Source organism: Notolepis coatsorum (assembly GCF_963971535.1).
Source record: "Notolepis coatsorum genome assembly, chromosome: 7".
In the NCBI taxonomy this organism is placed as follows: domain Eukaryota; kingdom Metazoa; phylum Chordata; class Actinopteri; order Aulopiformes; family Paralepididae; genus Notolepis; species Notolepis coatsorum.
In genome coordinates, this window is record NC_140171.1 from 12,447,835 (window position 1) to 12,464,051 (window position 16,217).

Here is a 16,217-nt window from a genome sequence, read left to right on the forward strand (position 1 = left end):
CACAAGGTCACAGAGCTGATCATAAAGAAATACGACGAGGATGTACACCACGCAGGAGCAGAGAGAGTCTTCGCGGAGATCAGACGTCGTTATTGGATATTGCAAGGGAGAGAAGCAGTACGGCGCTTCCAGCGAACCTGTCTAGACTGCCGTAAGTGGCGCGCGCAGCCCAGCATACCACGGATGGCTGACTTACCCCCCTGTCGCCTCCGAATCGGCGACAAGCCATTCCACTCCACAGGCATGGACTGCTTTGGCCCGTTGTATATAAAGAGAGGAAGAGGCACCGAGAAGCGGTGGGGTATTGTATTCAAATGCATGACCACCAGAGCGATACACATCGAGCTCCTTCCGACCATGAGCACAGACTCATTCCTTATGGCCTTCCGAAGATTCACATCACGGAAAGGAAAACAGTCTACATTGTTGTCTGATCACGGGACAAACTTTAAAGGCGGAGAAAGAGAGCTGAGAGAGAGCTTCCAAGCTATGGGCCCAGAACTTAAGACCCACCTCGCTCCAGCCCAGATTGACTTCCAGTTTAATCCCCCGAACGTACCCCACTTCGGTGGAACCTGGGAACGAGAAGTACGTTCTATAAAGACAGCCCTGTACGCCGTACTTGGGGCCCAGACTGTGGCGGAGGAAGTCCTAATGACAGTCCTCACGGAGATCGAGGGAGTATTGAACTCCAAGCCCCTCGGTTACGTCTCAAGTGATGTAGCAGATGTCGACCCAGTCACCCCCAACACACTCCTAATGGGGCGGCTGGACCCCGCACTACCCCAGACAATGTACAGGCCTGAAGAAGCGAACGGCCGAAGAATGTGGAGGTACAGCCAAGTACTAGCTGACAAGTTTTGGAGCAGCTTCCTACTCCACTACCTACCGTCTCTACAGACCCGCCAGAAGTGGGTAAAAGAGAGAGACAATTTGACAGAAGGAACAGTCGTCATGATTATTGACCAGTCACTACCCAGAGCTATGTGGCCGGCTGGCCGCGTAAGCAAAGTGATCACCGGTGCCGATGGCAAGGTCCGAGCAGCTGGAGTACTCGTCCAAGGGCGCACTTACACACGTCCCGTGGCGAGGCTCATAGAACTGCCCCGACTCCCAGACACTATCGATGATGACCATGACCCCATGACTTTGTGAGTTGACTGACCCTTACAGCGGACCTTGAGTGGTAGACAGTGCGGTTAATCTGTCTCTGCTTAGCTAATTAGGTGGGACTAATTAGGGGGCGGCTGTTGTGAAGGATCAGATTAAACCGAATATATATATTTATTTATATATATATATTTAATTGTATTTGTATATCGTTTGATATCCCCTGTATATTCCTTGTACAATATGCACTGAATATCCCTTTAGTCTACTAAACAGCCCATAATAGTTTCATTCTACCATTGGACGAGAACCTGGCGCCAGGTTGCCATGCCCCTAGGTCCAAGTTCAATCGTGCCGCCTAACATGTCGTGGCAAGCCCCGGTTCCGCGCAGGAATATGTCGGGCGAAATACGAATGGTACTATTTGTTCATAGCGCATATATATATATGGCGCAAGTAAAGTAGAACTTTCTTTAGTCCAGTTCTTTACCCTCCAACAGAGTGACAGACGCAAAGCCTCCCCACGACGCACGTGTGGTGTAGTAAGGCCTACTTGGCCTCAGAATAGGCATTGAGATATCGTGTAGATTAATAATTGAATAGCCATAGTTTGGCACTATACCGTCGAGTTGGACGTATTCTATTAAGCTAATAATAGTCTATTTATGTATGGTGCATCGTTCGGTTAGAGTTCTAAAGTTATCAGTACCCCCATCGTTCCTGACGTTATCTGGACGCTTAACCAGGCTGAGCAGACCCCTAGTGGTGCTTGCATCCGAGGAGCTCCGGGCCAAGAGCGACTGGACCTGTATATTGGATTACTCTACCCGGACGACGGCGAGCCTTCCACGGCTTGGATTATGCTTTGGGTGCTTTGATTATTCCATGGATAAAGGCCAACACTGCGGAGTGTTGGAACTACCCCCCGGAGAGGACTCCAGGTGAGACGGCGCTCGACACCAGTGAGGTCGCCTCACGTCTCTCCGTTGTGGACCGGCAGCTACCGTCCACAGAGGGTCCAGCTGTATTCGTCTGCGGACCGAGGTTCTGTGGGCACCGTGTCCAAGACTTTGGATTCTCCCAAGACACCGTCGGCCAGATGGGATACCGCCAGCGGCTTCTCTAACCCCCCCCCCTCCTACTGTCTTACAACCAGCGGGACACCCCCCCCCCCCCTTAGTGTATCCAGCTATAATCATTTAAGTACCATCGCTATCGTTTCCTAAATATTCCAGGTTGTATACTTACTCCCTGCGTAACCAGAGATTGGACATTCAATGTTGATTTACCTACGAATACTCATTTGCCATAAAAGTGCATATTTCATATTTCAAATCATAAATGTAATTAAGTGAACGTTGTATATACCTTTTGCTATATTAAACCTTCGATTTGGTACATTTGTGTGGATTCGTTTCATCAGGTGGGAAAGTGTTCATCATACTTATATCATGTACTGGATGGCCAGAAGTTAAAGTACAAGAGGTAGTGGTATTAAATATCATATCTAACAATACAGTCAGGGAATTGTACCCCTCAGTTACACATGGCGAGTTAACCAGACTAATCTCGTGCTTGGCACTGAATGGGTTAATGAAAACAAAACTAAATGTAAAAAGAATTCAGGGGGAGCATGCCCCCGGACCCCCCTAGAGGGTCCAAGTTTCACCCACCAGTCTCACAAAATCCAGTGGGAAACACTGAACAGGATTAATATTGTTTGTGAGTTTAGCCTGCGAGTCTCATCAGTCACAAGAAAAATTATAGGGCAAAATGTGTTTTCCAAAACAAAATCATGAATAATTTGTGGAACAAGGCATGAATGTCCACAGTGTGCGTGTGCGTACCCTGGAGCCTGGTAGTGTAGGAGGAAGTCTTGTGCAGCTCCCAGTCGCATGACGGCAGCTGCTCTGTCTTCCTGTCGGTCAGCTTCGTCCAGGAAGGATGACAGACACTCATACACCGGTGAGTAACTGCAACACACACATTACATGATCATTTGATACCACGTCATCCTTTGACAATACCGATCCTGGGAGCTCAACCTTCTTACGTTTACGTGGCTTTGATTTCTGAAGGTGCATTATGCAGGGATTCCAACATGTTTGTGTTGATGAAATCCCATGACTTTTCGATGACTAATTAAAATTATTGCACGTTCCATTAGGGCTGGGCGATATAACGATAAATATCACGATATATTTTAATAATCGATATCGAATATCGAAAGAAAAAGAAAAAGATTTTTTTTTTTTTTTTTTTTTTGGACCTGCAACAGGGCAGTTTTAAAACCAGAGACAGTGGACAGACTTGTCTTTCTTGCCTGCAACTTAAAGTAATGGCTTTGCTTGTCCAAATGACAATACTGACCAAATTGAGATTTATTTTTCTCTTGTCCATTTATTTTGTTTGCTTTCTAATTTAAAATACAGTTTGAAACCGTCTGTACACAGTAGGCTATGTGTGCTAGCAGAACTAGTCTCCAGTCACGAGTCACGGTGCACATGTGCGGTGGTTTGTTCACCAAAAAAGCGCCAAAAGATCGAAAAGAAACTAGCAGAGCCAGAACTGTTCAACTCCCCTGGAGCCACAGCCAGCAGAGAAGCCGGTTTACTTTCGCTTTTAAACCAGCTGCAGCCTGAGAACTGGAGTGTGAGGGGATGTAACACTAAAGATGGCGGCAATGACAAAGAATTGCTGCAAAATAAACATACATCTGTTGCTTAAAAAAAAAAAAAATTATACTTATAACAATTTCGATAATTATCGATATCGAGAAATATGATAACATTATCATATCGTTATCGCGATATGATTTTTTTCCATATCGCCCAGCCCTACGTTCCATACAAGCTCTCGCCAGGCGCACCAAGCTCCCGGTAGCCCCGCAAAAAACAACGACTTGAATACAAAAAATATTTAATATATTTAACATTATTTCATCTCCCGACAGCCGGGCTGCCCCCACATAATACTTGTGCAAATTAAATGTAAGACTTTTTAATACACTAACACTTTCAGTGCCAAAAATTAGATATTACGTTTTTGCTCGACAAGCGTCGAGTGACAAAAACGAGAAATTACGTTTTTGGATCGTTTGATCTTTTTACTTTGATCCCCGCTCTACAGACTTGCCCGGAGCAATCTGCATCATTTTGGCACATCCCCACACACTAGAACTGCAATGCCGATCGACAATCACCAGGTGGCAGTATCGTCCGTGTCTGAACTGGAATAGCTTGGTGTGGATACACCCATTCTCTTTTTTTTTTTGCAAGGGCCCCTCCTCCTCGGAGACGGAGCGATCGCCTGGAGATTTTTTTGCCGGACAAAAAACATGCTCGGCAAACACGACCACAGTTTTGAGTTAGAACGCCCCCGCCCCCCTTGATGATTTTGTGAAGGTACATATACCTTTGATTTGAGAGTACATATACCTTTGATTTGGGAGTATTTGGGGTCTCAGGGGATCAGCCAGAACGGTTTGGGCTTATTGCACATAACGCGTTTTTATCTCACAATCTATGAAAAAAGACTGGATTATCTTGGAAATGTGCAATGTTTAGCGTGTAATAAACTACAAACTACAGCGCGTGGAAACAAACTATTACTCCCACGTTGAACTACAAGTAATGTTTGTCAAAATGAGCCACACCATGTCTCCACAGCTATAATACAAAACACACACACACAGCTTCACAAACATAGTGAAACGACCGTGGAAACGACTATAACACTGGCATTCTAGGGGTAAAGATAAGCGATACGCGTGGCACCCAAAGTGTTAAGGCCTTAAATTGAGAATTAAGAATTTAAGACCCAAGACTTTTTAAAACCCTGCACAAAAGTTGATTTGAATGGCCCAGGCTTTGGCCCAGGCTTTGGCCCAGGCTTGTGTCACTCACTCATGGAATTGAGGCATCAGTCGTCGTTGGCTGTGTGGAGGGGGCTGAGGCACGGAGGGATCAGCATCCTTTCCTTTCAGGTAGATGCAGTACTCCTTGCTGAGCCGTGATTTGAATATATTCAGCAGAGAATCTGGACGTAGGAAAAATATATGTTTAATCAAGAGGAATAGTTTATGTACATACACTCAATGTGACTGTAAATTATGGAAACTGTAGTTGCCTTAAAGTTTATAGCTTAAATAAAGGTTTGAAAATAAATGAGACTTACAGAAATAAGCAAAAAATCAAATCACACAGCATATAAAATCATAAGATAACAAGGCAAGACAAAAGTAAGGATAACAAATCAATTACAACTAGGGATGTCCGATATTATCTGCCGTTTTTTTACATTTCTATAACCTTTATTTAACCAGGCAAGCAAGTAAGAACAAATTCTGATTTTATTTATTGTCAAAAGTATGCATAATGTTGTGTTAATTCCACAACAAGAGATATGTAATGTTAATTACCTGAAATTATTCCGTTTTTTGGGGGGGGGGGGGAACCCTGCATATATCGGTATCGGTCGATATCGGTATCGGAAATTAAGAGTTGGACAATATCGGTATATTGGTATCGGTAAAAAAGCCAATATCGAGCATCCCTAATTACAACTGATACAATTTGATTGACAAAGGTTGGAGCGTAGTAGTAGCAGCAGTAGTAGTAGTAGCAGTAGCAGCAGTAGTAGCAGTAGCAGTAGCAGCAGCAGCAGTAGTAGCAGTAGTAGCAGCATCAGCAGTAGCAGTAGTAGTAGCAGCAGTAGCAGTAGTAGTAGTAGTAGCAGCAGCAGTCGGGGGGGTAGCTTAGGATGATTCCAAGGGCCCAGCACTGAGGGGGGGCCCCAAAAAAAAAAATTTTTTTTTTTTTTACTAGACATCACTCAGGTGTATTATTGATGCTCTCATTGATACTATGTTTGTTTCTGAAGTGTGTGTGTGTGTGTGTGTGTGTGTGTGTGTGTGTGTGAGATATATAGAGAGGGGGGGGGCTTTGGTAGACTATTGCATTGGTCCATTCATTGAAGATGAACACAATGCGACATCCTTTACTAGGCTCACCCACCAACAGTGCAGGTGCTGAACTGCTGATCCGAATGTATAGGTAAAAACCATATTATGCGTTTTCATTAATAAAAAAATGGCAAAAAATAATTCGCTTACGCGCGCTCGCATTCACTAGGGGGCATACAAATACATTCTTTCATGGGGCCCAGAATCTGGAGCTACACCCCTGGCAGCAGTAGTAGCAGTAGTAGTAGTAGTAGTAGCAACAGTAGTAGCAGTAGTAGTAGCAGCAGTAGTAGTAGTAGTAATAGCAGCAGTAGTTCAGATTCAGAGATTCAAATCTCTGCTCCACAGCATCAAGGAATAAAATGCAACAATTTACTAAATAAAAAAGCAGGTATTTATATACAATAAACAATCAACCGTCTGCGGTATGTGCAATATGATGTACAAATAAAAATAATAATAATGATAAGTACACAGACAAGTAGGGCTGTCTTAAATACTTTGAAGCTTCGTTCAATGGCATGAGCTTCGAACATAAAAAAAAAATCGAAGTGTAAAAAAAATATATATATATATTTTTTTTGCCTCCAAAATGCATCTCCAAGGGAATATCCCTTGGAGTTGTACACGACGGCGACGCCACACAAAACATTAATAAGGCTATGCCTATGCTGCTATGACTAATGTGTTACCAAGTTGGCTAATTTAATTGTAATCATCTGCTTTTGTAGGTGCATTGTCTGATATAATTATAAATTATAAATTAAATATAATATAATTGTTTGCTTGATAGATGAAGGTTGCAACATAATTATGTAATGTCATGTCGTTGGCTGTGAGAGCAGCCCCACTGCACCCAGGCAGCGCAGCCGAGTGAAACCTTGTTGGCTGCGTCACAGTCACGAAAGGGGCTACTTAATTAATTAATCCAATCCACTTTATTTATAGAGCACATTTAAAAACAACAAAGTGCTGTACAAGTCCCACAACATAAGACAAAATATATATATATATTAGGGATGTCCGATATTATCGGCCGACCGATATTATCGGCCGATATCGGCAGTAAAATGTGATATTGGAAAATATCGGTATCTGTAAAAATAAATAATTTTTTTTTTTTTTTTTTTTTTACATTTATTTAACCTTTATTTACCCAGGCAAGCAAGTAAGAACCAATTCTTATTTTATTTATTGTCAAAAGTATGCATGTTGGTTTAATTCAACAAGAGATATGTAATGTTAATTTTTACTTTTTTAATTATCATATTTTGCACAGATAATGCTTACATTTAGAAAGCCTTTTGAATGCATCCAGTGAAATTATTAATTACCTGCAATTATTCAGTTTTTTTGGGGGGAAACCCTGCATATATCGGTATCGGTTGATATCGGTATCGGTATCGGTATCGAAATTAAGAGTTGGACAATATCGGAATATCGGTATCGGTAATGTATATATTTTTTTTTTTTTTTTCTCAAATCTTCGAATTAAAATCGAAGCTCGGCCCCGAAGCTTCGATTGCCAAAAAAAGCTTTGAAGGTCAGCCATACAGACGAGCTAAAATAATTGCACATTATATTGATGCCCGAGGGTGCAGTAAGTGGCTGAGCATTGTAGCAGCATTTGAGTCGAGTAATGAGCAGATTAACTGTTCATCGGGCTGTGGGTAGAAACTGTTCTTATACCGGTTTGTTTGTTCGTATGCTGCGGTAACGGCGACCAGATGGCAGGGGGGAGAACAGCTGGTGTCCCGGGTGGTTGTGGTCCTGGATGATGGAGATGGCTTTGTTCCGACACCTGGACTCATGGATCTCCTCAATGGATGGCAGTGAACACCCGATTAGGGCTGTCATGGAGTAAATTTCATCGGTTTGCATATTCATGATCGACGCGTCGCATTGTTAAATGTGCCTTTTGCGGTGGACGTTCAAAGTCATAACATGCGCAACGTGTAATCTAACTAATGTGCAGTGAATCACGTTCAAAATAGAATCAACTTCTCTTAGACCACTATTGGTGATTCTGCCTAGAGCCAGGACTCGACAGTCACATAACTTCTGTGTTTCGCTCCAGCTGGAAGCGAGGGGCTGACCCTGGCCGATACCCACACTTTACAGTTTAGAAGCAGCTTGGCAGCTCTTCTTGATATTATTTGTATTCAATGTTTTAACACAGATACAAACAAATCAGACCGAACAGACAAAATCAAGACGACAAAAATAAAAAAATATATACCATCAAAAAAGAAAAAAAAAAAAAAAAAAAAAGACAACCAGTCACTCCTTCGTGCCTCTTACCAGTGTTAGACATATCAAATCAGAGATTGAGAAATATATCTACAATAGACACAAAGTCTTTTTACATGGCTTTGTGTAAGAGACAGCTTCACAGTTGCCATTCAGTCCACATAGTCCAGATATAATCTTTGTACAAAGTACCATCAGGCCATCAAGAGTCCCTTCAGTTGATGCCTTTGTGAAGCTGCTGGGCTCTTCAGCCCTGCGTTCTATAGCCTGTGAACGCCTGGGAGTCACGCTGTTTCTATGTAAACTCTACGGGTCCAATAAATGTGTCTTTAACATGCTTTATATCCTCGCATTTACTATAAATATGCCTGTCACGGTTAAAAACCTTTTTAACTAACGTTAGCTGCTAGTGCTAACTAAGCTAAGCTAGCTCACAGGCACAGGATAGATCAGTTTCATGGAGTTCTAATAGTGATGAATGGGGGGGGGGTCTCCCTCCCTCTTTCTCTCTGTACGTTCAATGATGATGATCAATGAAGTAGCCTAAAATGTACACTATAAAAACGAACTTGATAGTTGATAAAACATTTCACTTCATTAGCAAAAATATTGCAACATCATTAAGTCTGCTATAAGCTATTCTCCCTCTCGTGTGTGTGTGCGCGTGTGTGTGCATACATTTACTATATGCTACTCTTTTTCACGTGGATTAGGCTAATTAGCTTTAACAATCCTGATTCCCGAGCCTATTTTATTGAAAAGGAAGATATTGATTTAAATATGTATATTATATCTATCTGGTGACAGATGCATCGAGCTCCTTGTGAAACTGGTAAACAACATCTATAACTCAGGAAATATTCCAAATGATTTCCTAAAATCAATGTTCATTCCGATCCCAAAGACCGGAAGAGCCACAGAATGCAACAATTACAGGACTATCAGTTTGATATCTCATGCATCAAAAGTACTCCCGAAAATCATCAAGAACAGAATAGAACCCATAATTGAACATCAGCTCTCGGATAGCCAAATGGGTTTTCGCAAAGGAAAAGGAACAAGAGATGCAATCTGCCAACTCAGAATCATTGGTGAAAAATCGATAGACCAACAGAAGAAGCTGTATATTTGCTTCATCGATTTCACGAAGGCCTTCGACAGAGTTGAACATACAACATTGATGAGAACAATGGAAGAATTCAAAATACCAGTTTCTGACCGAAGAATAATTGCCAACTTATACTGGAGGCAGAAGGCTAATGTTAGAATAGGAAAGGAGAAATCAAGAGACTTCCCGGTGGAGAAGGGTGCAAGACAAGGATGCATCTTGTCCCCTGTACTCTTTAATATGTACAGTGAATCACTGATGAAAAAAGGTCTGAGAGGAGGGAAAGGAGTAAAACTTGGCGAAGAGAACATCACCAATATAAGATACGCGGATGACACGGCTATAGTCTGTAACTGTCAAGAAGATCTACAGGACATGATGAATAAGCTGAATGTCGAATGCAAAAACTATGGAATGTCGCTAAACACAAAGAAAACTAAAGTAATGATCATTGAAAAAACACCAGGAACTGTTTGTAAAATACAGGTGGATGGAGAAAAACTTGAACAAGTGAAGGAGTACATGTACCTTGGAAGCTGGATCAGTGAAGGTGGAAGAGCTAACATGGACATTAAGAGAAGAACCGGAATTGCAAAGGGCGCATTCTGGAACCATAAGGAATTATTGAGAAGAAACATACGTTGGAAAACGAAGACCAGGATTTTGGAAACGTATGTTATGTCAGTCTTTTCATACGGAGCAGAAGCATGGACGCTGAATGAAGAGGCAAAGAGGATGATAGACTCTTTTGAAATGTGGACGCTGAGGAAGATGCTGAAGATAACATGGAAGGATAAGATCAAGAATGAGGAGGTACTGAGAAGAGCAGATATGCAAGGAGGACAGCTGCTGGAGAGGTTGAAAAAGAGAAAGATGGAGTTGTGCAGGCATGTTCTGAGAGGATCCAGCAGGGAGATGTTCAAGAAGGTGGTGATGGGGAAGGTGGATGGAAAGAGAGGAAGTGGAAGACCAAGAAGAGGCTGGGTAGACGACGTCTGTGATTGGAGCGGAGTGAGAGGCGGAGTCACGGAGTTGGAGAGAAGAAGTGGGGACAGAATGGGTTGGAGAGTGATGGGCAACCTTCGGAACGAAGAAGCCACCTAATGATGATGATATAGCCTATATATAAAAAATACATTTTAATCGTATCTCCTGTGCTGGCACAAGCACTACTGTAGCGTGGAGTGGAGAGATAACACACAACACATAATAATTCATTAAAATATACTAAAAAGCTATTTATGGCCGGTAATAATCTCTCTGGCTGGTAGTTTTTTTAAATCTAAAGCTAAAAAGGATGAGGATACTCATTAAAGGAAAACTCCAACATTTTGGGAAATTTGCTTATTTGCCACCAGGAGTTAGACAAGAAGATACATACCTTTTTTCTTCTCTGTGCATGCAGTAGGAGTAGGAAGACGCGCACCGTTAGCATAGCTTAGCGTCAGTCACTGGAAGTAGGTTCCTCCATTAGCCTAGTTCCCAACGTCTTCCTACTCCTACTGCATGCACAGAGAAGAAAAAGGTATGCATCTTCTTGTCCAACTCCAGGGTTCCCAAAATGTTGGCGTTAAGATACATACCTTTTTCTTCTCTGTGCATGCAGTAGGAGTAGGAAGACACGCACCGTTAGCATAGCTTAGCGTCAGTCACTGGAAGTAGGTTCCTCCATTAGCCTAGTTCCCAACGTCCTCCTACTCCTACTGCATGCACAGAGAAGAAAAAGGTATGCATCTTCTTGTCCAACTCCAGGGTGTGTATGTACACACACACACACACACACACAGACACTTCGGGGTCGAATCAGCGCCCCCGGGGACAGGGGACGGGGACGGGTGTTCTCACTCAGACGGACACACCCCTTTTGGGTGCGAAGCGGCGATGATTCGTACTACCCCCCCCCCCGCTGAACCTGGGACGCTTGAAATAGGTGCTTCTGGGTGTGCGCCAGTGACACACACAACGTCGTTACTTGCTTGAATTGTGGGCAGATAAAAACACACAGCAACAACTGGACAATACCCACTAAAATGATATTTATATCTTCTATATATCTTCGAAATGTATCGGATATAAGGCCCCTGGCTTGCACATAGCAGTCACGGAAGGGGGTAAAGACTTCCCTGGCTCGCATTAAGCCTGGTAACTTTTTTTGCCATAGCTATATGTCTACTATACTTTCTTGTTCGAATGCATTTATTTCTATAGACCAGTGGTGCCCAACCAGTCGGCCGTGGTCGACCAGTAGATCAATGACATGCAATATAATTGCCACGAGCGATGGGATGTTAGCTGCTGAACAGGCTAAGCTAACTAGCGTTAGCCGTTAGCTTAGCGTTTGCCAGTGCTATGTCTGTCTACTATACTTTCTTGTTCGAATGCATTTATTTCTATTAGACCAGTGGTGCCCAACCAGTCGGCCGTGGTCGACCAGTAGATCAATGACATGCAATATAATTGCCACGAGCGATGGGATGTTAGCTGCTGAACAGGCTAAGCTAACTAGCGTTAGCCGTTAGCTTAGCGTTTGCCAGTGCTATGTCTGTCTACTATACTTTCTTGTTCGAATGCATTTATTTCTATTAGACCAGTGGTGCCCAACCAGTCGGCCGTGGTCGACCAGTAGATCAATGACATGCAATATAATTGCCACGAGCGATGGGATGTTAGCTGCTGAACAGGCTAAGCTAACTAGCGTTAGCCATTAGCTTAGCGTTAGCCCTGGGAACACCATCCATTCGTGAGAAAAGGGGGTGGGTTATATTGAAAAAGCTTGACAACAGAGGTTCAAATATAACTTCATATTTATTGGTTATTTGTTTATTTTATATCAGCATCCAGTCTCCAGCGCCATGTTAACACTTCCTGTGTTTACATTTTCGAGCGTGACATCATCGCCTACGACAAGCGTACATGCTCAAAACGCAAACCGTAAACAGAACCCGGAGCGCACCAAGACTTGAAGTGTGTACACAAACTAGAGGGGGGAGATCGCACTCAGAGACGGATCGGACCAGAACGGATCGGAACGGACCCAAATGGGTGAGTGAGAAAGAAAGAGTGTTCCTTTAAACATTTTGAAATATTCAATTGAAATAGATTTTTCTGGTAAATTAATGGTTAATGATTCATCGATAAAATAATCAGCAGATTAATCGATAACAAAATTGTCGCTAGCGACAGCCCTAACACCCGATGATCTTTTCTGCCGTCCTCACGACCCTCTGGATGGCTTTCTTATCCTGAGTGGTGGTGTTGCCATGCCACACGGTGACACAGCTTGTCAGTACGCCCTCTACTGTGCCTTGGTAGAAGTTCACAAGCCATTGCGTGCTTATGCCACACTTCCTGGGGCGCCGCAGGGGGTAGAGGCGCTGGTGGGCCTTCTTGAGCATGACCTCTGTGTTGTAGGTCCACCTTAGGTCATCGGAGATCTGGAGTCCTAGGAACCGGAAGCAGTTGACGACCTCCACTGGTATCCCATCCAGGCGGATTGGTTGCCCTGATGTCGCCTGAAGTCCAAGATGAGCTCCTCCTTAGTCTTGCTGGCATTCAGTGCAAGGCTGTTGTCCTTGCACCAACGTGTCAGCTGGACTAGCTCATCTCCGTCTCATCATTGTCGTTTATCAGTCCGATGACTGTTGTGTCGTCTACGAACTGGATAATCCTGTTGCTGTTGTGTGTGGCTGTACAGTCATATGTGAACAGAGTAGGAGTAGTAGTAGTAGTAGTAGTAGTAGTAGTAGTAGTAGTAGTAGTAGTAGTTATAGTAGTAGTAGTAGTAGTAGTAGTAGTAGTTATAGTTATAGTAGTAGTACTGTATTATATGTATATGCGTGTGTACTTTTGTGAAAAATCAGAACATCATTTTGAGAATACACACTATGAAATCAGGACATTTGGCATGTTGGGGACCCAATGGAGACATGTTCGACGTCCTGATTATGTATGACAAGCTACTGTAATATTATTAGTATCATCACTGCTAAGGTTAGGGTTTAGGTTATAGTTAAGATTAGGTTATGTCTGTGTGTACCTGCATGTCGGAGGTGTTTGTCTAGGTCCGACACCTGCAGGTTGAAGGCTCTCAGGTTTCCCAGCAGCAGGCTGTCACGGTGATGGCTCCAGAACACACTCTTCTTGTGGCTGTTGCAGTGACAGATGTTTTGCACACACCACACCTTACACTGGAACACACACACAGGAAGAGTCACTACGGAACACACACCACACCTTACACTGGAACACACACACACACACACACACACACAGGAAGAGTCACTACGGAACACACACACCACACCTTACACTGGAACACACACAGGAAGAGTCACTATGGAACACACACACACACACACACACACACACACACACACACACACACACACACACACACACACACACACCCCGTCCCCCCCCCCCGTCCCCGTCCCCGTCTTTCACTCACATGGATACACACACGTACCATTGATGCTAGTTTGTCGCAGACATAGCAGAAGCATTGATCACAGAACAGCCGGTTACTGCCGACTGGACCTAGGATGTCGTGATCCGTTGGCCTGAGGACAGAAGAGACATTGCAAGTTGCAACTACTTGAAGCCCTGAGGAAGAGATATATACACTTTACAGACGGTGTGCTTGTTTAGCATGTTGCACATTTTGGGAACCTGTGCACTTAGGGCTGCACAATTAATGAAACAGGTGGGAAACTGATGGGTGGGGATCGGGCGTTGTGGACAGCGACTCCTACAGGTCGGTTGGTGCGCCTGCGCAGTAGAATCAGGAAGTGTCGGGGGCAGCGTGAGGCGTGAGCCTCCCACGCGTTACTCCTCGCCACTGAGAGATCGAGCTGCGCAGGTGAAAAGATGCGACTGCTGTTACCTCAAGTACCGAAGGGGACTTGTGCTATGTATGACTTAGTCCACATTGCAGCCGGCTTGTGGGAGGCAAGAAACAGCGTTCGTGACAGGGGAGGGTTGAATTGGATGATACGAAATTGGGATGGGAGAAAAATATATAGAAAATGGGAGAAAAGTGGATAAAAAAAAAAAAAAAAAACGAACGTTCGAACGATAAACCCTGGCGAACGTTCAAACCCTAAAAACAGGGTTCGGGCTCAGCCTTAGTGTGTGGTGCAGTCGTAGTGTTAGGCAGTATTCTACTCACGTGAACAGGTGTGTGGTGCAGTCGTAGCGTGAGGCAGTATTCTACTCACGTGAACAGGTGTATGGTGCAGTCGTAGTGTGAGGCAGTATTCTACTCACGTGAACGGGTGTGTGGTGCAGTCGTAGTGTGAGGCAGTATTCTACTCACGTGAACGGGTGTATGGTGCAGTCGTAGCGTGCGTGAGGCAGCACCTCGGCTTTCCGAGAGAAGGTGATCACCAGGTCTTCATCCAACTTACTAGGAGACAACGTATAGTCTGGTACCATCACAGACACACACACACAGTACAGTATAAATACACAGGGAGGGAGAGATGAATAGATATAGGTACTCCACTGTGGGACACAATACAGAGGAGGTGCATAACAGTGCTTTTCTGTGCATTAGGGCTTCAGAATAGTCTCTAATATATCACTACCTTTGTCTATAAAGACAAGTATATCATTAAGTTACTGGTCTCATTTCAAAAGAAAGTATAAACATGCCTATAGATATTTATACTATGGAACAACACACCATGACATAACCCATAACAGCCCCCAAAAGAGCATTACCAACTTCAATTGACCTGTGCTCCTTTGACACAAGCTCCAGGTATTGACAATGATGCTACCAACCCTAGTACCACAAGAGACACCAACGTTACCTGTGCTCTTCTTCTCGTCCACCTCCACGATTAGAACCGAGAGGTCATTGATGGACTGCTGACCAGTGTCATCTTCACTGTCGTCTTCACTGTCGATGATTATTAAGCTCATGTCCATGGTGAAACAATCAAGTGTCTGTTCCTTTTCTAGATGGGGTACTGAGCAGAAGAAGGAAGACTGACATCAGTCACACAGGTTGGCGGTTTACTTTCAGTGGACAGCGTCAAGCAGGGTTGAGTTCAGTGGACAGCGTCAAGCAGGGTTGAGTTCAGTGGACGGCGTCAAGCAGGGTTGAGTTCAGTGGACGCCGTAAGGCAGGGTTGAGGGACAGTAGAGATGCTAGATCCCAAGGATGTAGTGAGGAGAACATAATGGGAAATTAGCTTACCATCTTCTATAGTCCGACAAGAATATAGTTACCAATTTCCTCTCTGTGCGCTCAGTAGAGAGTGCTAAGCTAGGCAGCACAATGACTAGAAGCGGGGGGTTGGAGCGGCTAGCCTAGCGGTGGGAGTTTTAAGCTAGCCGCTCCTCCTCTGCTTCCACTCATTGTGCTAAGCTAGGATAACATGCAGCTGGATCCCTCTCTGCCAAATACAAATTGGTATATCCATCTTCTTGTCTGACTCCGAGGACGACGGTAAGTGAAATTCCCATAATGTTGGCGTGTTCCTTTTAGGTTAGGATTAAGGTAAGAACTTTTAAGGGGGAAATTGTGGCAACTTTGCAGCTTGGCCAAGAAGTGACAATCCCAAATGAAACACTAATAATGACCTAGTCCTCTAGTCTAGTGTGATCTAGAAGGATGGGGGTCACACACCGTGTCTATAGTTGTCTGAGTGAGTCTGCAAAGCCTCAAAAGGTAAAGAGCAAGAAGGACTGCTGTTTGTGTGTGAATTATAAGATGCCAAAGATAAGATGACTGCATGAGAGTCAAACAGGTGAATAGATTGAAAGGTTGGCCTGTCATTT

The 16,217-nt window shown here is 43.8% G+C and overlaps 1 protein-coding gene across 1 annotated transcript in view; it reads right to left on the reverse strand.

The window, feature by feature from the left end:
- The window catches only part of LOC311232029 (uncharacterized protein), an 88,557-nt gene that overhangs the window by 71,500 nt on the left and 840 nt on the right, over nt 1–16,217 (reverse strand). The window contains exons 2-7 of the mRNA XM_084318695.1: nt 15,245–15,403; nt 14,746–14,854; nt 13,897–13,990; nt 13,468–13,618; nt 5,016–5,148; nt 2,958–3,083 (exon numbers count right to left, since the gene is read on the reverse strand). Of these exons, the coding sequence (XP_084174821.1) occupies nt 2,958–3,083; nt 5,016–5,148; nt 13,468–13,618; nt 13,897–13,990; nt 14,746–14,854; nt 15,245–15,362 (731 nt within the window). The 5' untranslated portion in view covers nt 15,363–15,403. The remainder of the gene's footprint in view (nt 1–2,957; nt 3,084–5,015; nt 5,149–13,467; nt 13,619–13,896; nt 13,991–14,745; nt 14,855–15,244; nt 15,404–16,217) is intronic.